This window comes from Sminthopsis crassicaudata, chromosome 3 (assembly GCF_048593235.1).
Source record: "Sminthopsis crassicaudata isolate SCR6 chromosome 3, ASM4859323v1, whole genome shotgun sequence".
Taxonomy (NCBI): domain Eukaryota; kingdom Metazoa; phylum Chordata; class Mammalia; order Dasyuromorphia; family Dasyuridae; genus Sminthopsis; species Sminthopsis crassicaudata.
In genome coordinates, this window is record NC_133619.1 from 41,510,336 (window position 1) to 41,536,980 (window position 26,645).

The 26,645-nt window shown below is 40.2% G+C and overlaps 1 protein-coding gene across 1 annotated transcript in view; it reads left to right on the forward strand.

Annotated features, from left to right (window-relative positions):
* SIAH2 (siah E3 ubiquitin protein ligase 2) overlaps positions 1 to 23,363 on the forward strand; it is a 29,722-nt gene extending 6,359 nt beyond the window's left edge. Inside the window, exon 2 of the mRNA XM_074298335.1 lies at positions 21,790 to 23,363. Coding sequence (XP_074154436.1) covers positions 21,790 to 22,347 — 558 coding nt within the window. The 3' untranslated portion in view covers positions 22,348 to 23,363. The remainder of the gene's footprint in view (positions 1 to 21,789) is intronic.
* Positions 23,364 to 26,645: the final 3,282 nt, after the last annotated feature.

Consider the following 26,645-nt stretch of genomic DNA (forward strand, 5'->3'; position numbering starts at 1 on the left):
CTGATCGGGATGAGAGAGAAGAGTCCGAGATAACCTGTATTAGCAACAGATTAAGTGAATAGACAGGTTGGAGCAATGAGAGGAGGGAGTTGCTGAGAAAGTATGAGGAACAAGTGGCACAGTTTGGATAGAATATAGGAGGTGTGAGCTGGACCGGTAGGTTGGAGCCAGACCATCCCGGAATTGAATGCTAAAATGAGTGCTTTTGTTTTTAGAAAGCAGAGGAGAGAAGGCAGAATAAAGCCCCAAGAACTGCTTTCCACCTGTGGAGAGCATAGAGGGGGTGAAGGGTCAATTCCCATCTGGGTGTCAAATCACAAAAGTTTCTGAGCAAGTCTGTGATACATGAGTATTGTCCATCATAATGATTCATCTGGGAACCATGTATGTAGGTTGGACTGGAGGTGGGGGGAGACTGGAGCATGAACTTCAAAGCTTTTTAATGGCAATCTATGATCTTGTTATTTTATCTATATAGATTTATCAGTGTATTTAAATAGAATTGATTTCCTTTGTAAACCTATTCATCTTCCTATTCATCTTATTCAAGTCATTTTAAAATATTCTAGGAGAGGGTCCATAGGTTTCATCATGATACAAATGAATCCAACTGGTGGCTCAGTGAAAATAGAATGTTGGGCCTGTAGTCAGAAGGGACCCCGAGTTCAGATTTGATCTTAGATATTCACACTTAACTAGCTTACGAGCCCAGGAAATTATTTAATCTCTCTTTCTCAGTTTCCCCAGTTGAAAACAGGGATAGTAATAGAACCTTTCTCCCAGGGTTGTTGTGAGGATCAGATGAGATAATATTTGTTAAAGTGCTTAGCACAATACCCAATACTATATAAAAACATTAATTCTCTCTCTCTCTCTCTCTCTCTCTCTCTCTCTCTCTCTCTCTCTCTCTCTCTCTCTCTCTCTCTCTCTCACACACACACACACACACACACACACACATACACACAGTTTAAGAAATCCCGTACCAGAGGTAAAGATACCAGTATGGAGGTGATTGCAGTAATTTAGGCACAAACTAACGAGAGCCTAAACCTAGGTGACAGCCATTAGAATGAAAACAGGAGCAGAGGTGTGAAAGGCAACATGCATTTATTAGAGCCATAATATGCCAGGCACTGTGAGAAGCCCTGGGGATATAAAAGAAAGGCAGAAATAGTCCCTGTCCTTAGGAAGCTCACTTTCTAATAGCAAAAACATTATACAAACAACAACCTATACTCAGGGTCCTTTGTGGAGGTAATTAGACAGACAGACAGAGAGAGAAGAGAAGGAGAGGGAGAGGGACAGAAAATGCTTCTGGGAGCACATGATTTTTGCTAAAACAGGAAGGAAGCCTGGATGGAAAAATCAAGAGGAAGAGGCTTGTAGACTTGAGAGACAAGCAGTAAAAATGGCACAATGGTGAGTATTGAGTGCAAAGATGAGTAAAAATAGAAATGGCAGGATTCATTGATTAGCAGTGGGCCTCTGGAGAAGAAGTGAAAGAAGACCTGATAGTTTTAAAGGAGAGGAAGATAGAAAAGCAGATTTTGGGGTAGGGGGAGATGAGTTCAATTTGGATATATTATTAGCCTGATGAAAAGATCTGTGGCTGTTTGGGGAACTTTTTTGGTTTGGCCTCAGGATAAAAATAGAGAAATGGGTAGCTGTTACTGAATTCTGCAGGTGGAGTCTCCATTTTCACCAACATTTATGAAGTCTGTCTTTTAAAATATGAACCATAGAGACTAATAAAGGGAAACAGTCCTTGCCCTCCAGGAACTTCCATTCCACTGGAGGAGGGGAGTAAGAAATATGTATAGCATGCACCCAGTAGATAAGGTAGTACAAAATAATTTGAGAAGAGAAGGTATGAACAATTGGGAATAACCTGTTGAAATAAAGGTGTCCTAGCCAAGCCTTCAAGGAAGCTAGGAATTAATTCTAATCGACTGGAGTAAGGAAAGCAAATTCCAGGCCTGGGGTGAGGGTGTGGGGAAGGGGGGTCAGGGAGAGATACTGGATAAATTCATAGAAGAGTTCATTGGTTGGAATGACTGATACTTACTGGGCAGAGAATAATGTAAAATAAAAGTTAAAGATAAAATAGAATAGTTGAAATATTAATGGAAGATAAACTGGCATGTTCATTTCAGCAAACATTTAATCTATAAAATAAGATGTAATGTATGTAAACTGAAGCCCATGTAAAATGTAAAAGAATATTGTATCATAATTACAGCTTATTCAGGTCAACTTGTGGTTGGCCCTTTTTTTCCCCCCTTTTCTATTCCAACATCTTTCTGAAAGGCAAATACTTGATTGATTGGGTATTTCTCAAATTCATTCTGTGTGCTGACATTGTACTTAGGTGCTGGAGTTATTGTACAAAGTCAAAAATGAAAGAACAGCCCAGGGCCTTAAGTAGTTAACATTTTATTGGTTGAAAAACAACAGTTCTCTTTCTTGAATTTGTGATCTAATTAAAACAAATCTACAGATACATATGGCAAAAGGCTTGTGGCAAACGACTGACTAGCCAGCCAACCAGCTAGTAGCTTTATATACAATGGCAAAATATAACCTCTTACCTTAATGGTTCTTCAACGTTTTTTGTCTTGGGCACCTTTGGATGGGAATGAATTCTTTATCAGAACAAGCTTTTTGAATCATAAAACACATAAAATTTGTTTCCTTTGTAATTCTATTGAAATAGAGTTTTCACCATATTTTTACAAAAGTTGCTCTAGGGTCAAGAGATCCCAAGGAGCTTTGCTGAGCATTTCTTCAACTGAATCCCAGGGCCTATCCTCCACACGGATTTTTAGGTTTAGGCTTTTTCTTGATTAGGGAGGAGGGATGGACCCTTTGTAAAGGGGAAATGCATTGATGTTTATAAAATAGAATAGAATCCCATTAGAACATGGCTCATTATTATGTGGACTTGAAAAGTCTGTCTTTTAAACCATCCTTTATAAACCAAAAAACTCCCTACTTTGGTCCTAAGGCAGGTATTGGTTAGAACCCTACAAGGAATGTGGCTGAGCATTTCAGGGGCCAAAGTTGTTTCCTGTGAGAAAGTGAATTTATAGTTCAAATTCACTTGTTAGTGAAAGGGAGAACCATAGACCTAATAACGTTGACATTTAATAAATTGTAAGTTTCTTGAGGACAGGAATTACTTTTTGTTTTTGTGTTGTCTGAGCTGAACACCTCAGTGTCTGGCATATAGGTACCTAATGCTTTTTCACTGAATTAAGTAGAACAAAATATGATTTACTGTTTTACACTATCATAATTACATTAATATCCTCTACACTAAATTACCTTATGAGCTATAGTAGCATGAAAATGCCTAACGATTCAGGAACAATAAGATAACAATTATTATAATCAACTTTTTAAAAACTGAAGCCAGGTTAAAAACGAATATTTAACCTCGTGGTTCTCAAACTTTTTTTTCTTCTCACAGCATAGTATTTGGAATATAATGAAGTAAAAAACAATTTTTAAGTTTAAGTTGTCAATACAACTGAGTTGCAGCTTCTCACATTAGGAGAATTCTGACCCAAAAGAAAAACAAATAACCCAGCAGTCTCAATGATAATATCTAAAATAATATCTTCTTTCTCCCTCTCCTCTTCCCCTGCCCCCATAACTCTGTTTCTCCCAATAGAATATAAGCTTCTGGAAGGGAAGGATGATTGTATTTTATTTTGTTTTTCTATCTTCACTTTATACAGTGGTGGCTTAATAAAATGCATGTTGGATTAAGTTGAGTGGATTAATCCTTAAATCATTTTCAAGCAGAAAAGGACTTTGGAAATCCCATCATTCTAACCCTGTGTTTTAGATCTGAATCCTATATTTATGGGCTAACTTCCCCAGGTCTCTTCTTTCATAGAGAGTACATAGAGAAGGGGAAGGGGGAGATCACCAAGGTTTCCAGCTTCTACTCAATTCCAGAAGAAACATCAATCCAACTGAAGCTTGGGGAAATAAGACATTTTAATTATTTCTAACCCTCAAACCCTTTCACTGAGCCTTACTACTAAAAAATCTTTTGAAGATATTTTTCTTCCCTTGTAAGGAGAGTGAATATGCTAAATAGGACTGCATGAGTGATCAGATGACCCTGTGAATTGCAGCGTTCGGGGTCATCAGTCCATCAACACACATTTATTAAGTACTTGGTACTGATTCCGGGTTCTGAACAGAGCCCTGGAGATCAAAGAAAGGCACAAACAGTTCTGTCCCTCCAGGAAATTACTGTGGAAGGGACAACATGCCCCCCCCCCCCAGGTGCATCAAAGATGCATAAAAGGTACAAAGGAGATGGAAAGATAACTTTTGAGGAGAGAGTTTTGGCTTCTGGGAGACTGGCCTTCTGCACAAAGTGGGCATTGAGATAATAAGTCTCGAAGGAAGCTACACGTGAAAAAGTGAGAAGGGAGATCATCCCAGGAGTGAGGGCCAACCAGTTAAGCCACAGAGATGGGAAATGGAATGCTCTGGGCCAGGGATGTGGAATATGCTTTTCCCATGTTCCCGAAGTAAGAATTCACTCTGAGCTCTTGATTTCCACTTAGTTGAGGCATTTTTATTTCTTGCAGAAGGGAAAAGCCCAAAGCTAACTGGGCGTCCCAGCCAAACTCTTCATCTGAGATGAGTATTGCAGAATAGTTTATGATATTTTATGGAATCAAATCAGGGTAATACAAAATGTGAGGAGATTGATGAGGGTATATGATGCTGGAAAAGTAAGTTAAGCTCTGTGGCAGTGACTGCTTTGAAATATTCGGAGAAAGTTAAAATATTAATGGATAATTGATTACAAGTTGAGCCAGATGCTTTTCCATTCTGAGTAACAGCAAGGTTTCCCTTGGGGTGAGGGGAGTGTTAAATTATCTGTCTCTCGGGTAGCAATGTCTAGTTTACCCACAATCCTTTGTTAATAATGAGAAGCTCTCAAGGAGCGTAGCTAACACAGGCCTGAAGCCTTGCTCCCACCTTTGATATAATTGTAGGTGCAGAAGTGTGAGAGATTGCCTTCCAGCTGTGTTGACCGAAGCACACTGATTTTTTAAAAGTGTATGCTTTCTTGATTTGAAGGATCAAAAGGTGATACAGTAGATTTGGTATCTAGAGGATGCCCTGGATTTGACATCGACAGAAGACCTGGGTTTAATTCCCAACTCTGTACCTTCCTAGCTTTGTGTCCTTGGGCACAGGTTCAAGTTGGACTAGAAAATCTGAAATAATAGCTGTATTTGTGATTTGCCTCCCCCCCCTTTAAAAAAAAAAAAAAAGGTGAAACAGAGAAGTAGATTTTTGTTTATCAGGGTTTCTGGGTAGTAGAAGTCTGTCTAGTTAATTGAAATTTTAAAGTCTGGAGATTTGCCTAGCTTTGCCAACTGGTTCTACAAAAACATGAAGTTAGTCAAAACAATGGTATTGGTTCAGAAGGAACAATGTTAGAAATTCAAGATGGGTTACCTGGGCAGCCAAAGTTCACTGATAAAGGCTTAAAAGGCAAGAGATGAGATGGAATTTTACCCAGCTAGAAACTCTTTTCTCTTCCCCCTTCCCTCCCCTTCTCTCTCTTCTCCTCCCCTCTCTCCTCCTCTCTTCCTGTCAATCTATTTCTCTCCCTCTTCTTTCAGGCAAAAGGGAGAGAGGGTCATCCTCCTTGAACTCCACACGCAGTCAGGTTTTTTGATTGGCATTGAGTGCCGTTTCCCAGCAATCAGAAAGCAGAGAGGAGGTACAAGGGCGAGCCTTGAAGAAAATGATATTTGTAACTAGTTGGCCACAGTTCCTTGTGATCCGAAATCAAAGGAAACATTTGTTATTTTAAAGTTAGTAGGAAGGATAACTAGCCTCAGCAGGAAAAAAAAAAAAATCTTAGTGCAGCCAACATTAAAAATCTCCAAGAAGCTGCAAGAGGGTAGTTTATTCATGACCAGTAGAGATTAGTTTAGGTCTTCCTGATCTTGATTCCAAGAACACTGGATTGGCAGTCAGTTCACATCCCAGCTCAGCTGTTTACCACCTGTACAACTCTAGGTAAGTCATTTTTTCAGTGAGCCTGAGTTTTATTATCTGCAAACAAAGGGGGTTGGTACTAGATGGTCTCAAAGGGCCCAGCTCAAAACCTATGAGAATCCAAGCCAGTCCAATAAGCTTTTATTAAACATTTACTAGGTTTCAGGCATTGGGGATGGTAAAACTAAAAATAAAATCACCTCTTACCCTCAATGAGCTTTTGTTCTTTCTTTTTTCCTCTTTTTTTTTTTTTTTTTTAATTAAATTTGCTTTAAATCATCAAACTTTTTTCCCCTCACTCTCATTTCCTCTCTACTCCCAGCCAAAAGATCCTTTTCTGGAATTTCAATTGATCATTATTCTTAAGTCTTTCAAAATTATTTGTTTGTTGTTGTTCCAATATCAGTGTTCTATTTATTCAAGAGTTTAGATTCTAATGGTAGACAAAACATATATTCAGTTCAGTATTGTCCAACTGTTTGTAATCCCTTCTGGGTATTTTTTGTTTCTTTTGGGTTTTTTGGCAGAAATACTATAGTGGTTTTATTTCCTTCTCCAATTCATTTTACAATTGAAGTAGCTATGGCAAATAAGGTTAAGTGACCTGCCTAGGGTCATATATGAACTGCCAGTAAGTGTCTCAGGTCATATTTGGACTTATGAAGATCAGTCTTCCTGACTGCAGGCCTGGTACACTATGCACTGAACCACCTAGCTGCCCTGTATCTATGTAGGGGTATGCAAATAAACTGTCTAATCTTAACCTAAGTGAAACAGAAAAGGTTTCCTGCAGAAGATGAGATTGGAGCTGAGTCTGTATGAAGCCAGAGAATGCTAAGAAATAGGGGTGAGGAAGGAGTCACACCAGGTGTGGAGAAGAGCCCCAAAGCAAGGGGATGGAGGTTGGAGTTAGGAACATCAGGAGGATTATTTTCACTAGACTATAGAATGTATAAGTACCTGGAGGAGGGCTGTGATATATGTACTGAGGCTGGAAATGAAAGTTAGAAGTTTCTTAAAAGATACTATACAAATAAAAATCTAGTCATTCAAGTACTCACTAGCTGTGTGATTCTGGAAAAATCACCTCTGTTGCCTCAATTTCCTCAGATGTAAAATGGGAATAACAAAAGTATCTACTTCCCAGGGTGGTTGGGAGGTAAAATGAGATGATAAATGTAAGGTGCTGAGCACAGTGCCCGACATACAGTAGGTATTTTATGGATCGTAACTATTATTATCATCATTATTCTATACAACATAAATACATGCCTATAAATACAGTAAGAGCTTATATGTCTGGTCAAATTGATTTATCTAGTTAATAATAGTGTATTTTCTCACTCTTCCACCCCCTGACATCATAATATGGTTCTGCTTTTTAAGACTGGTGTGAGAATAAACTTAAGAAAGTTTCCCCCACCTACATGTATCTCTTTGAGGAGATCAGAATGTACTTCTCTGAAAACCATGTATGGGAATAGCTACAAATCCACTGGCAAAATTTCATCAGCCTTTTTCTCATTGCCTTTATTGCCTTCCCCCATAACCCCAAGTGGAATCAAAACTAATATCTACCCTCTCCCTGTTAATGAAGGGTTTATCAAGTGATCTTTAAGTGAGAAATCGTTTCTTTATGGGATGAAAAGCTATATATACCTCTGTCCCAGGAGCTGGCCTTGAGCCAAAGATGGAAGAGAATTCCATTTTTAGGCTTGCCTCTGTTACGCTTATTACAGGGCCTAACACATTAGTATTAAATAAATGCTTGTTGCCCTGTCTTTTACTTTGAGACTTGCACATTAAGCGTTTAAATTGAGTGGCTAGGACTCCGATTTTTGGATTAGGAGAAGGAGGAAGAGGAAGTTGTTGACATTCATCTTACTCTGACTTCGGCTCGAAAAATGAGGGTTTTTGGCAGGAAGAATCTGTAAGCCAGCAAATAAAAAGACAGGTCTCTGTCAGAAGTCAGACTCTGGACTTGAAGAAAAAGAGCCTGTCACTTAAACTTTACCTTCATTTTTCTTATCTTTTTTTTCATATTTTATTAGCTTTCAAAAAGAAAAATAATAGTAAATACAATCTCTAGTCTGATTACTTCCTTAATGCTTTGATCTTAACTGGTCAATCTCCCCTAGACAGATAGGAAACCCTCTCTCCTCATCTTGCTACCAGCCATAGCATTCTAGGAGAGGACCTGAGGGAGGGAGAGAAACAGCCAGAGACAAAGAAAGGAAGGCAAGAAGGAAGGGAACAGAACTGAAGGAAAGGAGAAGGAGAGTGGGAGAAAAAGGAGAGAGAGAGAGAGAAAATGAAAATGAATATGGATATATGTATGTATACATAGTAATGGAGGAGGGGGCACAATGTAAAGTAAGTGGAGGGCTGTGAATTCCAATCTCCAGCTTAAGACTACAAAGCAAATCAGTCCACTCTCTGAATGATCTGGGGAGACCAGGGAATTATGGAACAAAACCAAAGTTCTTCAGACAGTTTTGTTCTAACCATAGACTTTATGCTAACCGCAATAGATTTTCAGTCTCATGAAGATAGATATTCCCTCCAAGGAAGAATCCCCTTCTATACCTGTCCAAACTATAGAACTCTTGTCTATGTTCTCCTTTATATCTGACACATCCAATGTGTTGAGGATTTTCTTCCAACTGCTGACATCCCAAGAATATGGAGGATGTCCATTGATTATTCACCCTTTTGATTATTCACCCTTTTCTCCTTTTATGACACTCCCTCCCTTATTCCTTCCTTTTTCAATGTATATTTCTTTGTTGATGCCTTTATTTTGCTGCTTCTTTGTAATTCCTTGGATAGACTTTTAAAATGACTGTGTGTGTGTGTGTGTGTGTGTTTTGGTTTGGGAGTGTGTATCTGATGTCACCATCCTGAATCAAAAGTGGCAGAAAGGTGAAAATGGGAATGGAGTCTTTGGAGCTAAATAGGATATTTGATTTGTTGTGTAGGTGAAGGCCTGATAGTAATGAAAGTATTTACTTACACAGTAAAGGAAAAGTACTGTATCGTCTGAACTAAGATGATAACATGGCATTATTTGATCCCATGAACTTTTCCTATGGTGCCCCAGACATTGAATCCTACCATATACAGGGATTATATACTATATGATCTTTGGGAAGTCACTTGATCTCTCTGTGCCTCAGTTTCTTCACTGTAAAATGGAGATGATGATAATAGCATTTACCACTTTAAAGTCATGTCACTGTCAGCTTTTATTCTCTTGGCTGTTAGTGTAACATGGTGGATAGAGAGGTGGCCTTGAATCCAGGAAAACACGAGTTTACGCCCTGCTTTTGATGTCTCCCAGCTGTGTAACCCTCGGCAAGTTTCTGTTCTCCAGGCAGCTAAGACAGTAAGCTGCGGAGAAGATCCCCATCTGCTTTGGGCAGAGGGAGTTTCCTCACCAAGAAGTTCCAGTTCTCATTCTTCCCTTTCTCTTCTATTACTTCAGAAATGGAGAGGTGAAGGTGGTTTGGCCCTGCCTCCAAGAGCCATTATTCACGCCGGCTTTTTCCAGGTGGTTTTGTTGTCTTAAACATTGCTCAGAAGGTATCTTACAGAACTGGTTCTTCAGGATGATGTGGGATGGCTGCTCAATCACTTGCTCCTCTGGCTGGCAACAGAGGGAAAGCAGGTCCAGTCAGGAGGCAACTTCTGTAATGTGCTGATTTTCAGCTTTCTTTCTGACTCTGGCCAGTTGGGTAGAGAGGATGGAATGACATTCCCAGCATTCAGTTTCAGTCTTCTGGGGGCTCTTAAAAGGAATTACCTCACCAGAAGTGTCTTGAAAAAATCTAGTTCAATTCAGTGCAATTTAACAAGCTTTTATTAAAGTCTCAAAAGAGAGAATATTTGTGTATCACTTAGCATAATGCCAGGCATATATTAGGCACTACATAAATACAGATTTCCCTTCCCTAAATGCCTGATATAAGAAAGATACATTGTTCAAAATGCCCAGGATACAAAGGAAAACAATGAAAGCAAATCTTCTAGGAGCTTCTGTTCTATTATGGATACAATTTATCTGAAGATAAAGAAACATAAGGGAAGGAGTAAGCACTAACAAATAGGGCAGGCAATCAAGAGGTTTCTGTAGAGGTTGACCTTTGAGCTGAGCCTTGAAAAAAATCAGGATTCTAAGAGATGAAGTTGGAGAGAAGTATTAGCTGTGATCTATAAAAAAGCAGAACTGGTAAAACGACTGCAAAGTTTGGAGTACCAGCTGGTAGGTCAGTTTGGCAGAATGAAGAATGTGTGAAGGGGAATAATGTAAGGTAAATTGGAGTTAGACTGTGAAGGGCTGAAAATGTCAATCTGAAAGAATTTGTTTTATCCTAAGAGACAGTAGGGAGCCATAGGTGATCCTTGAGCAGGCAAGTCATCCTTATGGCTTTGAAAGATTATTTTGGTTATGTGCTAGATGGCTTGGAGAAGAGAGATACTGGAAGCAGGTCAGAGGAACTATGTTGAAGGACTTGGATAATATATAACAATTTGTTTTTTTTCCCCAAACTTGTCCTCCCTGTTAGAAGAACATTCTGCTTTCTTCAGCAACATTCTCGCTTCATCTTCTGTAAAATTGTTACTTCGTTGTCTGTTATCTCACATATGTTCTCACCCAGCCTCTAAAAGCCATGGGATGGAGAAGTTACCAGTTGGGCATCCCATTATCAAGATATATAAAAATACTTTGTATTCCTTAGAGGAAGTACAGGAGATAAATGAAATACTTCTTGTTACACTTGTCCCAAGGAGGATTCTGGTTTTCCGGGAGTCTGGAGGCAGCTACAGCCAAGCCCCTCCTGTATTTAGAGGCAGTGAGCTACAAATAAATGTTATAGGCTCAGAGGAGGTGACTGGAAGACTTGGAGTTTAGGTGGTTTTCCCAGAATCCATTCCATCCTGTAGCTGATCAGAAGAAGCGAGAGTGACACTTGCAAAATCAATATTCCATCCCTAGGTCCACTTATGCTGGAGATCCATTTTTCTTCTCATAGGATAACAGGTTTGTTTCTTTTTTTTATAACTAGAAATTCTGAAAAGCTGGAACTATCTACAATTTCATTTGTTTGTTTTTTCCTCATAGTAAATAAGTGACCAGAGGCAGTGTGGTCCAGTAGATTGAAAGCTGGCCTTAGAGGTTCCTAAGAAGATTTGGGTTGAAGTGGAGCCTTTGCTAGGTCTGGCTGTATAACCCTGCACAGGCTGCTTTCTACTCTGCTAACCAGCAGCCATCAAAAGCTAGAATTGGCAGAGCAGTGATAGGTATGCATTGGGAGAGGGAATTCCTCACCAAGAATCCCTTTCCCTAATGAAATGATAAGTCTAAACCAAAAATTAAATGATAGGAAAAATGTTTTTTTTTTCTTTTTGCCAAAAAGTAGATTTATTTAGGAGAAAAGATTACTTAGAAAATAAGAGGGAAATGGGAATGGCAAATATGAAATAGATTTGGGAGAGCAATAGGGTTACTGAGGAAAGGACCAAGGAAAGGAGTGTGGTAGAATCCATTGAAGGAATGTGCCATAAAGTCTGGATATAACATTGACTGACAGGTTAGATCCATAGAGTTCAGCAGACTAATCAGAGATAGCTATACTAAGGAGAAAGACACCATAAGGAGGAGGGAGAGAATACCTCAAAGTGAGCTTAGTCCTGAAAAGGACTTATTCTGTAGGAAAAAATCTTAATCCAAGATTTATAAAATCCTTTGATAATTTTCTTAAAGGCTTCCTCACAAGTTTTGAAAAGATAATACTTAAATGGCTATGAAAAAATTAATTCCACAATAAGAAATTTAATCTGGGACAGCTAGACAGCAATTGATATTGAAATTTATCCTCCTTCTTTCACCATTTATGACAGATAGCAAGGGTCTAGCTAAACTAGTGAATAGGATGAGCAGCAATTTCTGCTTGAGGATTTAAGGGGGCTTAATATACATATATATTTTTATATGCGTGTATGTATATGTAGTATAGTGAAGGACCATATTGTAAAGATGGAGAAGGGGTGCTATTGTGTGTGTTCGAGAGGGTACCTTAGAAATTCAGCCAACAAGTTTGGACTTTATTCTCTAGGTATTTGGAGGGGAGTGAAGGAGAAAATCCTCATTGAGCCAACCATCAGATTCTTTGATGTGTTTTGATCTGATTGAGAATGGCATTATACTGGAGAGTTCATTTCTTTTTTAAAATTTAAAATAAATTAACAAATGCCATTGCAGAATTGATGATTTTACTTTGTATTTCAGAAGCCCTTTTCATTTGAGGATTTCACACAGCTACTTTATAAACTGTGAGTTACTAAACCTCATTCATTTTCCTACAAGTAAGCAGATGGTATCTTTTTTCTTCTAGTAAATAAGCAGTAAGACAGTTTCTTTATTGCAAGAAGAAAAATTGAGGGAAAGAGAGAGGACATGAGTTGATCACAGTCCATGACAGTACCCCTGACTCCCAGTTTCGATTAGAGATGTAAATGTTCGCAGAAGCTGTCTCTCCTCCTTACAGACAGCCAAGAGGTATAGTAGATGGGACTAGACTTAAAAAGACCTGAGTTCAAATCCAGTTTCAGAAACTTATTAATTGTATGACCCAAGGAAAACCACTTTACCTCTCTCTGCCTCAGTTTCCTCAACTGTAAAATGGGAAATGATAACATTCACTTCCTAAGATTGTTAGGAGAATCAAATGAGATTATAACTGTAAAAATTATTAGCAGAGTGCATGGAACATAATAGATGATATATAAATGTGAAGTATTATTATACAGATAATAAAATATGAGATTAAGTGACTTCTCTAATGTCAGGATTTGACTCCAAATCTTCTTATTCCATAGTTGGTATTTTCCCCCGTGGTGTCCTACAGAAAGTGTTCTCTTAAGATATTCCCCTCTCCATTTAATTACTGGACTATGAGAAATCCTTCTGTTGACTAGGTAGCTAATAGGTATATTTACCACAAAAATATTTACAATTCACATTATTTACTTTCTGTCTCCATACATTAGAGTCCTGCAGTGATTTCAAAGCTTAGATTTCAATCTACAGTAGTGAAAGAAACTGGGTCAGTTCTTATATTGGGCAAAAGCCTTGAAATGTACGTGGCAGTAGGGCAGGATCTATTTTCAAGGAAGAATGACGTGTTTGCAAAACTCCCTGTGCCATTGTGACATGTAGAGTTTCTAAAGAGGAGTAAAAAGTGATATTTTGACACGACCATTGCCCCTCTGTTTCTCCTGGCTTTTTTGTCATGAAGAGGTCAGGGAATATAAGTATTCTTCCCTAGGACATAAGACTTTTTGTGTGTTTTTAATCCCTGAAATCCCTTCTTTCTGTATCACAGTCAACAAACATTTATTACATGCCTGCTGTGTGCCAGCCCCTTTGCTAAATACAAGAAATACAAAATTAGGCGAGGAAAACATCAGTCCCTGCTCTCAAAGAGTTTACAGTTAAACTACTTGTCATGTGTTCTCCTGAAGCTGTCCCAGACCCTCAGTGGAGATTCCTTTAAAACAAACAGTTCTTATTTCGTGGTATCCACGAAATTGGACAGAAATTAGTATAACCCAGAATCTTAGAAATCTGGCTTTTCTCTTCCATCTGGGAGATGAGAGGTGTCTCTCCAGATGGAAGCTCTCTGTACATGACTCCATCTAGGAAGCTCCATATGCTAAGGGAGGAAATCATATGCTCATACGGGTCTTGAGCTGGAAAGGGGCCTTTGAGGCCATCCAGACCAACCACTCTCACTTTACAGATGAGGAAGTGAGAGGCAGATAGGTGAAGAGGCTTACCCGGGGATACATGGAAACTGAAATATGAATGGAGTGGATCTTCACAGCCACATCGGAGGGTTCTTTCCAGGATACTATGCTGTTAATGTGAAATAGTCTTGCTTAAAACAAAGGGTAGGAGGTACGAATTTGGGATTTGGGAGGAGAATGAGGGAGTCAGCTTATTTAATCTGGTCCTTTTTTCTTAAAAAAGAAAAAAATTGCTTTAAGTTTTGTTTTATCTAAACCTCAAGCATTCAGGATGATAAAGTTAGAAGGGATCTTGAAAGGTAATCTAGACCTCAGATTCTTACACTGTGGGTTAAGACCTTTTACGGGCCCTGTAATTGAATATGGTTGGGGGGGGGGGTTGATGAAATTATTTATTATCAATAGATGTTTGATTTGTCTACCTATTTTATATACTCATATACAGGGATCATGTAAAAATTTTTTCAATGTAAAAAGTTTAAGAAGTCCTGCTCTAGCATATTGGGGTCAAATTCATCTAGAAATAGGGTCCACTAAACCCACGGAATTTACATTTTAATCGGGTTCTGGTAACACTTGGAAATGTGGGAGCATGTGACCATTTCTGATCTAGAATCACTCCCCCATTTTACACACAAGGACATTTAGTTCCGAAGAAGAGTGACTGCCTAAAATAGAAGTGTCAAAAGCCAGATTTACATGGCACTTTAGGGTTTGTAATGTACTTTACAAGTCATTTGAGTCCCACAACAACCCTGAGAGAGATTAGTATCTCTCTTGTACATAAGATTAAACTGAGGTATAGAGAAGTCAGCTATCAGAGATAGAATTCAGACTCTCGGCAGTCAATTCTTAGATTCTTTCTGTGGCTTCACTGACTGAACATTAATAAATGTTCCTCCAGAGTAGACATGGTTTCTTTCTTTTGAATCTGTTTATTCATCATCTGACACTAGGTCCTCCACAAAGGCTTGGATTTAAGTATGTTAGTTTTGTACCAATGACCTAGCTACTAGAGGTCATGTTGTTGAATGAAAAGGAGGTTGACCTCAGAATTGGATTGACCTATGGTACATACTAACTTGAGTAATGCTGGCCAAATTTCTTGCTAACTTTAGGCTAGGATATCAGACAGCTCCCTAAATTGCAGGAAAGATGCTAATTGGCACCGAGAGTGAATTTGCTCTCTGTCCTAATGAAATTATCCAAAAAACTTGAACAAAAATTTTAGCTGCTATGACTTGAATTTTCACCTCCTTCTATCCCAAGCCAACAAAGAAAAAACAAAACAAAATGAAAGGTTGTTTTTAGTTTTGTACAAGCTAAAAGGGGGGAAAGACCAGTTGTGCCAGCTGTAATTTCAAACCTTCCTGGTTATGTTTCACTTGAGCTAGAACTCAATCAGAATTAAAATCTTTTAAAAACTTTCTCCCAAATTTAAAATATTTCCAAAACATAACTGTGATCATGGTGAAGCAATGGATGGGACTGTAGAGAGCATTGGAAAAGGTCGGAGATCTGAGTTTTATTCGTGGAGTCACCGCTTGAGAGTTGTGTAATGGGGGCCAGACACTTATTCTCTCACCCAGCCTCAGTTTCTGCACACATATAAGACTAGTGAGTAATATCAGCCCCACCTCCGGTAGGTAGGATGAAATAAGATACTGGATGTGAGCATTTTACAGGCTGTTGTTGCCACCCAGATGCTCCATATTATTCTCCTTGCCAGCCAATTAAAAGACAGACCAGGTAACACCAAAAAGCCTATAACAGAGAGTCCCAGTTAGGCCAGGAGGCTCTGGAAGGGCCTTCCCTGCAAACATAATTCGCCGAGCCTGCCAAGCATGTCTTACCTTCCAGTGTGCCTGATCTCAGGTAAAGGAAGGCCTTTCTATTGTGCTGTTGTCAGGGTTTCCTGGAAGCCAGATTCTCCTAACCTCCTAAATAAATCCCCTCACCTGGACAACAGGAACAAAGGAAAGACCTAGACTATTAGGAACCCTAGTTAACTGTTAACTTGAGAGAACTGAGAATTTTTGTAGTGGAGTATATAAATGCTTGTCTTTTTTAATGGGCTCCTGAACGACTGTTAGTTGTTAGTAAGAATCTGAAGTTAGATGGGATGGCTGAGAGCAGTTCATGGAAGGAACCTGTGTGGCCCTTTGGTCTAATCCCCTCATTTCTGAGTCTTACAGGACTTGTACATTGACCAAAGTTGCATTGGTAACTAGTGGCAGAACCAGAATTTGGGCCTCGGTGTCCAACACCAAATCCAGTTAATAGATTCAAAATCAGAAAGAATTGAGAGACCATCTGACCCAATTTTTATTCAAATTGTAAGCATCCTTAACAAATTCTGGTCTCCTCCCCCCCATTTCAGACACAGTTCTGATCGTGACAGTCCGGAGACCCACGATTTGATGGACTTAGGGAGTCCCCTCTGCCCTTTCTAATTATTGTTGTAAAAAATTGCCTAGAACTCAGGGTTTAACTGAGTGGTCCAGGGTCATACAGCCACCATGGCCGAAGGTGGGACTGGAATCCAGGATTTCCTGACTTCAATGCTGGCTTTTCATCTGTTGCCCCTCAACCTCTAAGTGATGAAGGAAGGAAGCCAATAAGTATTTATTAGTCACTTATTCTGTGCCAGCCATTGTACTAAGAGTTTTATAATTATCGTCTCATTTGATCTTCACAAGAACCCTATGAGGTAAGTGATATTATTATCCCTTCATTTTACAGATGAACAAACTGAGGCAAACAGACTAAATGACTAGCCCAGGATCAGGCAACTAGAAAGTATGAGGTCTTCTAACTCCAGGCCCAGTGCTTACTTAGCTGCCTGATGAAGTTATTATAACAGATCCGGATGGTTAGGAAGCTTTTACCATACATGGAAGTGAAATTTGCCTTTCTATCTAAGAGACCATCTCATTGAGCCCCCTTCTTTTACAAATGAGCACAGGCGGTTCAAGAAAATGTAATGATTTGCCTAAGATCCTACAGGTGGGATTTGAACCCAGAACCCCTGACTCCAAAGCTAATGTTTTCACTCAGTCACACTGCCCTCTCAGAGAGTCCTCCGGTTATTTGGAGACCACTGTGTCTTTTCTTCAGACAAGCACCTCCTCCATCCTGTCAGCTGCTCTTGAGGTGCTATGGCTTCTTTCTAGTCCTTTCATCAGCTTACCTAGATTTCAGCTTCACAAAGTGTCTTTTTTAGCACCTGGCATCTTAAAATGTTATCCAGCAGCTTTTAGGCCATTGTTAAGGGCAAACAATTTCCAGCTGTTTAGGGTTAAAAGGAAGAAGGAACTTGGACTAAAAAGAAGGAGACCTTGACCCTGGAAAGGGATAGCTCTTCTCAAGGAAGGCCCCCAAATTATGTCAAAGAAACAAAAACAAAAAAGTTCATCTAAAAAAGGGAGCAGAAAATCCTCAAAGGTATGGCTCTGGTATTTAATTTTATTAAATATACATGGGAGGAGTTGCTTAGGCTGTTTTGTACTGATTTTTTATTTGAGTAGTGGGCTTTTTTCTGTTTTGTTTTGGGAGTTGTCGGGGTGAGTGAAGATGTTGTGGGCTGCTTCCATTGATTTTTTTTTTTTTTTTAAGAGGGAACCACAATCTATGTATAGCTACTCATACTCAGGCTTGCATAAGAGGAAGTTCTGGGTTTGGTGTTAATAAAAGACATGTTTTTTATAACAAGTCACAGCATTTGTAGGTTTGGGACAGGGAGGGAGAATGGAGGGCGGGGAAGCACCCTTCTTTCTAAATCATCAGCCAAAGGACAACTCCTTCCTGTTCCTGGTTGGTTGGAAATAAATAGGCTATTTAGAAAAATCTTTCCAATGAAACTGGAGTGATTATGTCAGCCAACGAACCTGCCAGGCAATGTTCTGAATCATGTGCCCTTTTAAACTAGACGGTGGTGTGAATTTTGTTGTTGTTTTTAACTATACGAAGGTTGGAGAGAGAGACACATACATAGAGAGACAGAGAGAGACCCCTTACATAACACCTACTCTCTCTCTCTCCCTCTCCCTTCTGTTTCTCTTTCTCTCCTCAACTACCTTGGCCCAGTGGGAATTCCCCTCAAGGAAAAAAAAGACAAAGCTGTCCACGTCTTGTCTCAGTGTCTCCTCTATCCCGGTGTTGCATCTCCATGTCCTCCATATCACAGCTTCATGTCAGGTTCTCCTTCCTTACTTCTGGAGCCTTTCATTTTTCCCTCACTTCCTTTAGCTGCTGCCGTGGGTGGGATCTTTCATTGAGGGCCCATAGGTGTCTTAATAACTTGGCCCCTTGACAGTGTATATAGAGGTTAACCCAGCTAATTACATGCTGTCTCCCCATTAGAAGGGAAGGTCCTCACTCATTAGAAGTCATTACTAAGGATCTCTTCTATTCTAGTGCCTCATTGGCTGATAGAAATAGGGTAATCTCTGTCTCGTGGTGATCGACCACCAAGTCTTCCTCAGGGATCACTTCATCTATTTTTATAATTTTGGGGGCTTTGTAAATTTTATTTTGTAACAAGACAATGTCAGACAAATAAAGGAATCCAAAGAAATTTTTTTTAAAAAAAGAACAGAAGGTCCTTGTGGTCAGAAGTGGGTTTTGCCCTTCTTTGTATTCCCGGTGCTCTGCGCAGTGCCTGGCACACAGTCGGCACTTCATTAATGCTGCTTGCCCTGACTGACTGCAGTCCTGCTGGTAGTTCGAGTCTCCTATTTTCAGGAGGATCAGTGACATCATAGGGTGTTGTCTGGACTTGTGTGTGAATTGGATTGAAGTAGTTCTGGCCTTAGACTGGCAGCCAAAGTCCAGCCAGCTCCGTCCCCTGGCGATATTCCCTCTGAGGATCCATAGGTGTCTCAGTAGCTTGGTCCAGGTGCCATCTTCCATTTGGAATTTTTTTATTCCCCTCCCTGCCAGCAGCCCATTACCTTGTGTGTGTCTTTCTGCCTGTCCCATTAGGACGTCACCTGGAAGGGAGGGGACCAATTCCCTTTTGTCCTTGTGTTTCTGTTCCTTAACACAGTGCCTCTGTCTCACATAGTAGGTGCTTAACAAGTGTTTGCTGAGTGTGTTTGTGTGTATGGGCTATCAGCATTCCCTAAAAGCAGCTCTGCCCTTTTCCAGTCAGGAGCTTTTGGTGCGGACTGCAGGGCTGTGAGTAACCGAGAAGAAGTAATATTCCAAAGTGTGTTTGAGGGTCTTTTAGACTACATAGAGACACAGGAAGGGTCATCAGTCTATTTTTCTTCTTCATGCTCAAAACCTCCTTTTAAATGAAAAGCGACCAGGTTCTTGAATATTCTTGTAATCCCAAAGCACTTAGAATAATTTCCCCACCTCAGATTTCTTATCACTGTTTGGAACCTCCCCTCTCCCCAATTCCTTTACACCTGATACATCTGCTTGTCTTAGGATTATTTATGAGTACACATTATCCGTCCCACACTCTCTCTAGAGCATACTTTTCTTTTTATTAAAGCTTTATTTTCAAAACATATTCATGGATAATTTGTCAACTTTGACTCTTCCAAAACCTTGTGTTCCAGTTTTCCCTCCCCTTGCCCCGAGTGATCCAATATACGTTAGACATGGTAGAAGTGTAGAGCATGAGTTTCTTAAGGGCAGATAGTTTCATCCTCGTCTCTCTTTTGCTTATTAACATATATGATAAGTGTTTGTTGAACTGAATTTTTTAAAGTATTTGCTTTGCATTTGTAAATAATAAGGATTAATGGTGACATTTTAGATGGGTTTAGATTTTGGGACAACGTTTTTAGCATGGGATTGTTTCAAAAACATACTGATGCTTCCCAAAAAATTTGTTCTTAGTGATCACTGTCACAGAACAAAAAAGAACAGTTAAGCAAAACAAACCTTGCCATAACAAAAAGCATATTCCTCCTTCTACCCCTCTAGGCCACCACCTGCTTACCAAAAAGAGGGGCAGGGTATTTACCTTTGGCCTCCTGAAGCTAAGACAGGTCATTATATTCCTTTGGGGTTTCATTAGTCTAGTGTCCTTCTATATCTGCAGCACATTAACAAATTTTTTGATCACTTGCACTTGATACTGCTATCCAGATTCATTTTTCTAGCATTCACCATTAATTTAAGATTGTCAAGAGCAGGAACTACTGACATTTTTGATCAGAGCTTGGGATAATGATGATCTTTCTGTCTCCCTGTCTTTCTGACTCTCTCACTCTTTTTCCTTCTCTCACTCCTTCCTTCTTTCTCTCTCTATCTCTCCCCTACTTCTCTCCCTTCCCCTCCCCTCCCTCCCTATCTCTTTGTCTCTGTCTCTTTTTATTGTTCTGCCTCTCTCACTTTTCCCCTCCTTCCTTTCCTCCCTTTCTCTCTCTCTTCTGTCTCCCTCTTTCTCTCTCCCTCCTCCCCTTCCCTCTGTCCTTCCTTATCTCTTTCCCTTTCTTCTATCTTTCCCTCTCCCTTCCTATCCAGCTCTGCCATATCTTTTTGTATTCTTCAAAATGTAGAGATAAGCATCACAAAATGAAAATGAGTAAATAATAACTAATAATTTCCTCCTAATTTTAAATCTCTGGTGCTTTGACACATCAAAAAAGACTTGACAATAATACACTTATTTCAGATCATATTTCCTAGCATCTTTAGATCATTTTTCTGAAAGCTTGCAGATTGCCTTACCTATAGCAGAGGAAGAGAAATGAGATTTCTTACTGCAATTGTCCATTTTGGAGAGTTCTTGGGGGTGGAGTGGGCAGGTTAGGAACTGTGATTTCATCCTTGTTGTTTGTCCTTCGTTCTCCAAGAGGACCATGACATCAGGGAGGTGATACCATGGGATGCAAGTGAATTGGATTTAAGTGAAGGAGGGAGGCACTCGCAGGATTATAGATTTAGATCCCAAGGTGTTCTCAGAAACCATCCAGTCAAGGTGTCATAGATGTAGAGGAGGCATTCAAGGTGACCCCTATCCTTTTACAGAGAAGGAAATCTAAGCTTAAAGAGGTTAGATGATTTACTGAAGAACAATTTGCTAGCATAATCTCAATGTTGCAAAAGTAGTTGTGAAAGATTTGAGAATTCTGATCAGCTCAATGAACCTCCATGACTCCAGGGGAGTGCTAAAAAAGCATTCTGCTCTCCTTGTGACCAAGAGATGGGGGTCCAACATGCAGAGTAAGATAAAGGCATTTTTTGATGTGGCAAGACAGGTTTTGCTTGACTGTTCTCCCCTATGATATACTGAGTCTGTGTTTCTCTTTTTCATGTCCATGGGTAAATGGAAGTGAGATCTAAAAAATGAATATTTCTAAATTGGGAAAAATATTTAATAAAGTAGATATGCATTTTCAAAGTCTCCCCTTTCCCCTTAAGAAAGTCACCAGATAAACAGCATAGTCGGGATTTGAATCTAGATCCTTTCCTGGTATGGAAGTTCCCATTGCTAGTGTAAATGGCAACTTGTGGTCTTAGGACCACAGATTTAGAGCCGAAACAGGCCCCTGAAACTTATTTTACAGCTAAGGATCTAAAATCCTTTTTAAAAAAATCCTTTTAAAAAAAGGATCTAAAACTCAGAAATTGATTTATCTAAAGTCACAGAGAGAGAAATGATTAGGGTCAAGATTCAAACTCAGCTCTTCTGTTTATAAATCCAGTACTCTTTCCATCAGACCACAGGGCTGCCCTTACATCAACCAGCCAACAAGTATTGAGCACCTACTCTGTGCGAGATGAGCCCATCTCTGCCTGCAGAGAGCTTGGCGAGCTGTCTCGGGGTTTGCTCGCGACCACCCCCGTCTGCCATGTTCCAGACTCGAGCCCCCTCCTCTAGGCCCCCTTGTCCCCTAGCATCCTCCCACCTCGCGTGAGAAGTCCAAAGTGCAGGAGGCTGACTGGCTTGTCCCTGTGTCTCTCTCTTTCTAGTACGCCACCACGGGATGTTCTCTGACCCTTCACCACACGGAAAAGCCGGAACATGAAGACGTCTGCGAATACCGCCCCTACTCCTGCCCCTGCCCCGGGGCCTCCTGCAAGTGGCAGGGCTCGCTGGAAGCCGTCATGTCCCACCTCATGCACGCGCACAAGAGCATCACCACCCTCCAGGGGGAGGACATCGTCTTCCTCGCCACGGACATTAACTTGCCGGGGGCCGTCGACTGGGTGATGATGCAGTCCTGCTTCGGCCACCACTTCATGCTGGTGCTGGAAAAGCAGGAGAAGTACGAGGGCCACCAGCAGTTCTTCGCCATCGTGCTGCTCATCGGGACCCGGAAGCAGGCCGAGAACTTTGCCTACAGACTGGAACTCAACGGCAACCGACGGAGACTGACCTGGGAGGCCACCCCCCGCTCCATCCACGACGGGGTGGCTGCCGCCATCTTGAACAGCGACTGCCTTGTTTTTGATACAGCCATAGCACATCTCTTTGCCGATAACGGAAACCTCGGAATCAATGTGACGATTTCCACCTGTTGTCCGTGACGTGTTTTTGTAGCGTTAGCGATCCGTAGAGTTGTCAGGACGCCGTACTTTTACACTTTAATAAAATGTTGTTGTTGTTTTAAAAATCGTACTCAAATATGTCTTCATGTATCAGAATCGAAGATTTACTGATGTTTTATAATGTTGTCTCTTAACTGCCCAGCTCCCCTCCTCGTCCTTCTGCCCCTTCCCCAGCTTACCTTGCTTAGGAGTCAGACTGGACCTAAACTTAACTCAGAGAAACCGGGATGCACCAGGCTGAGCTGTCCCAAGTGGAAGAGCTCGAGGAGAAAGTAAAAAGAAAGAATGAAAAAAGCTTGGATTTATTTAATTCTTGAATGCCTTTTTGGCAAGTCTTTGATTCTTTTCTGTAAACCTCCATCTCTCCCCTCCCTTCTTTGTTTTTCCTCTTTCCTTTCTTTCTCACCTCCTCTGCCTTGCTCTTCATTTTTTCTTTCTCCTTTTTCCTCTCATTCTCTTGCTATTCCCCTTTCTTCCCTCTACTTTTCCCTTCTCTCTTCTCATTGGCTCCTCTTTCTCTTCCTCTCACTCTCCATCTCCTCCCCTTGGGATAAGAGAGTCTCTTGCCTCTCCTCCTCGAGTGTTTATCAGTTTTAACAGGAGCCAAGAGTTGTTCTCAGGAGATTCCTCCAATTTGTTCTCCATTTGTCCTTTAGGGAAATTTTAATCATGGAAAGGGATCTGAATCTTTTTTCAACCTGCTTCAAATTGGCTTCTGGTTAAGTTGTTTTATCCTTAAGTTTAAAATAAAGATAAAATGCACAATGATGCTTTGAACCCCGTGGTGCTGTGAGGTAGCTGCCCTAGAATGCAGAAAGACCCGGCACTAATCTTTGTTGGCCCAGGATTAGCTGTTGATCACACCCTAGTCTAGACAATTTCCACGTGGCTTCTTCCCTTTGGAGACATACTCGATTTGATATTATAATCGTTTCTTGCTATTTAAGTTTTGTTGCCATATTCACTTTAGTTTTCTAATAAATGTTTTGCAGAAACTTCCGTGTTAGGTTTTTCTTTTCCTTCTCATTTAAAATATTTGGTTTCTTACTTTTGAGGGTTTTTGCTTTCCTGGGGGAAGCACAAGACCTTGTGCTATTTCTTGCTATCTTGGTGACTGTAGGCAAATGACTTCATCTCGGTGAGCCTCAGTTTCCTTCTCTGTAAAATGGGACGTTGGATTAGATGACCTTTAGGGTCCCTTTCAGACACAGCGCGGTAGTCTATAAGATTCCAAGAAGAAGGTCTTTTTCATGTATCCCATATGTTGGTATTAAAACATGGAGGATGGCATTCAACCAAATGCTCTCAGTATGTCAGAAGCTGTGAATCTCAAATCTTCAGGCAGAAACTCGAGACCAAACATTAAGGGAGCATCAAAGCCTGATTCTGAATAACTCTACGGGCATTTGGGTTATGGTGTAGTAGAATGGAACATTGGACAGAGAGCCAGGAACTGGATTCAGATCCTGCCAGCTAGTTGTGTGATGATAGACAAGTCACCTGACTTAATTCAAGTTCCCAGTCTTCAAAATGGGCTACTGTCTGCACAGTTTAGCTCCGCAAGATTGTTACAAGGCATAAATATAATGATATATATTTTAAAGCTTAAAACCTGCACTGAGTCACCCTGTCCATGTAAAATACTTCACCAGCGTTAATTGAAGCACTCTGCAGGAGGGTCATTTATCTCGCAGGTTAGGGTCTGTCCTAGGAAGTGGTGTAATTCAGGTGGTTATAGTTAGAGGGATATGAAATAGATAATTGTGCTCTATACAGTTAATATCCATTGTTTTTAAGTCATTTTGTTTTTCATAAATGCAACTTTTGAAAAAGAATCATTTAAAAAATCAGCTCATGGGATAATAGATTTAGAGGAGACTTTAGGGGAGTCGTCTCCAGAATGGGGGATTAGGGGCTCCTGAGCAGCAGGGGCCTTAGCTCAAGGTTGTGTGATTCACCAAACATCAAAGGGCATCTCTCCAAGACTCCCCAATTCTGCCATTCCCTCCACTCTGCAAACTCCTAACTCCCTTGTGCCCCTTTAATTAGCTCCTCTGGAAAATTACAGACAGCTAGCTAGCTGAATGGATAGAGCAGCCGACCTGGGGCCCAGAAGACCTGAATTCAAATCTAGTCTCCAGCACCTGCTGTATGACCCTGAATGAGTGACTTAACTCCAGTCTCAATTTCTTCAACTGTCAAATAAGGATGATGAGCACCCACCTCAAAGAGTTATTCTTAAGATCAAATGAGATGGGGGCAGCTAGGTGGCGCAGTGGATGGAGCACCAGCCTTGAAGTTAGGAGGACCTGAGTTCAAATCTGGCCTCAGACACTTGACACTTCCTAGCTGGGTGACCCTGGGCAAGTCTCTTAATCCCAATTGCCTCCACAAAAAAAAAAAAAAAAAAAAAAAAAGAAAAAGAAACAATATGTGTAAAGTGCTTAGCACAACATTGCAGTAGATGCTACATAATTCTTATTCCCTTTCCTTTTTTTCTCTGTATGTCTGCCTTCCTGAGAGGTAGCTTAATCTCTGTTTCAGTTTTCTCATCAATACAAATAGAGATAATACCAGTATCTATCTCCCAGGGTGCTGGGGAGGACCAAATGTGATAATAATGATAAAGAACTCCTGCCACATATCAGGGGCTATATGAATGTTAACATACTATGATGGTTATTATATGCCAGCCCTCCCCACAGCAGCTCCCTGTAGCACTGAGAAATGTACTTCCCTCCCCTTTCTGTCCTTTCCCCATTCAGATCCCCCTGGAAGGCAGGCTGACTCCTGAGAAATACCCAGAATGCAGGAGGCCTCCTCCCCCAGCCTCTCCTTTTCATTGTGAGTGCTCAGAAACATTTTCTTGGTAAAGATGAATATGATAAAAAAAAATTACATATATATATATATATATATATATATATATATATATAGGAGACCACTTCTCTCCTCATTTTACATAAATCATGGGCCCAATTAAATTGATTTAATTTAGGGTTAAATTAATTTGCCAAATATCACTCAGTTAATAGGTGGCAGAGCTAGGATGTACAACTCTATTGGGGACTTTCTTAGGGAAAAATTCCATTTTCCATTTCCTTGTCTTAACAGATGGGGAAACTGAGGCAAACAGGGTTCAATGACGGCCCACGTTCACATAACTAGTAAGTGTCATCAATATGAGTCTTCTTGATTCCATGCCCAGTTCTCAGTGCTCTTTTCACTACACCCAAAGAATTCTATCCACTGTATCACCTAACTGTCCAACAACAATAAATAGTAACTAACAAACGTTTACAGAGTGACTCCTATGTGCCACTTTGTAATTGTTATCTCACCTGAGCCTCACAACTACACTGGGAGATAGGTGACATTATTATCCCTATTTTACAGATGAGGAAATTGAGGCAAATGGTTTAAGTGACTTGCCCAGGATTACTTAGGTAAGTCTGAGTCCACATTTGAAGTCAGAACTTCCTGATTCCCGGCTTAGTGCTCTATTTCCTGTCACCTAAGTTCAAGTTAGTGAGGATCGAATGGGGTCACCTGCATGAAACTTTGCAAACCTTACAACAACACTTCATTGATTTAGCTAGCCTTGATTTTCCTAAACCAATAACATTACCCCTAAAAGAACTCTGTAATTCCTCATTCGAAAGAAAAGTAGACCACAAAATGAGGCTCATTGCTATACATATCAAGTTAAAATAAAATAGAATAAAAATCAAGTTAAAAATAGATTTGAAAATTTTCAGCTTCTTGTATTTGTCTCTTTCCTGGATTAGTTCAAGGTTGTAATTAAATAAAAATCACATGTAGAAAGAAATACTGTGGGCTCTCCTACCAATTTCCAAACAAGGATAACTTGTACACTGTACTTGTACATTATTTGTTCCAAACACAAGGATGACTGACCCGTTCTGGGGGGTTGAGTGAGAGTAGGTAGGGGGAGTGGGGGCTGGCAGTATACTTTGTTCCCCATACCCATAGTCTACAAACAATGGACCTCATGAATTTCTACATAAGCCCAGTGTACAGGTTAGGGACACCTGTTTATACCTTCCTTCAGTGGTCCAACGAACAGAAGGAGAAACCACTAGAAAAAGAAATCACTTGTTGATCATTGTGTCCATTACAGGTGAGATGTAAAATAATTAGTGTTGCATACGTCCCACCAAGGCTAAAATATTAGTCCCTCGACTGATGGTTCTACTAGGGAAATATTGGAGCTGTATTCCATTGTAATAATTCTATGAGTCTTAGGATTAAGAATA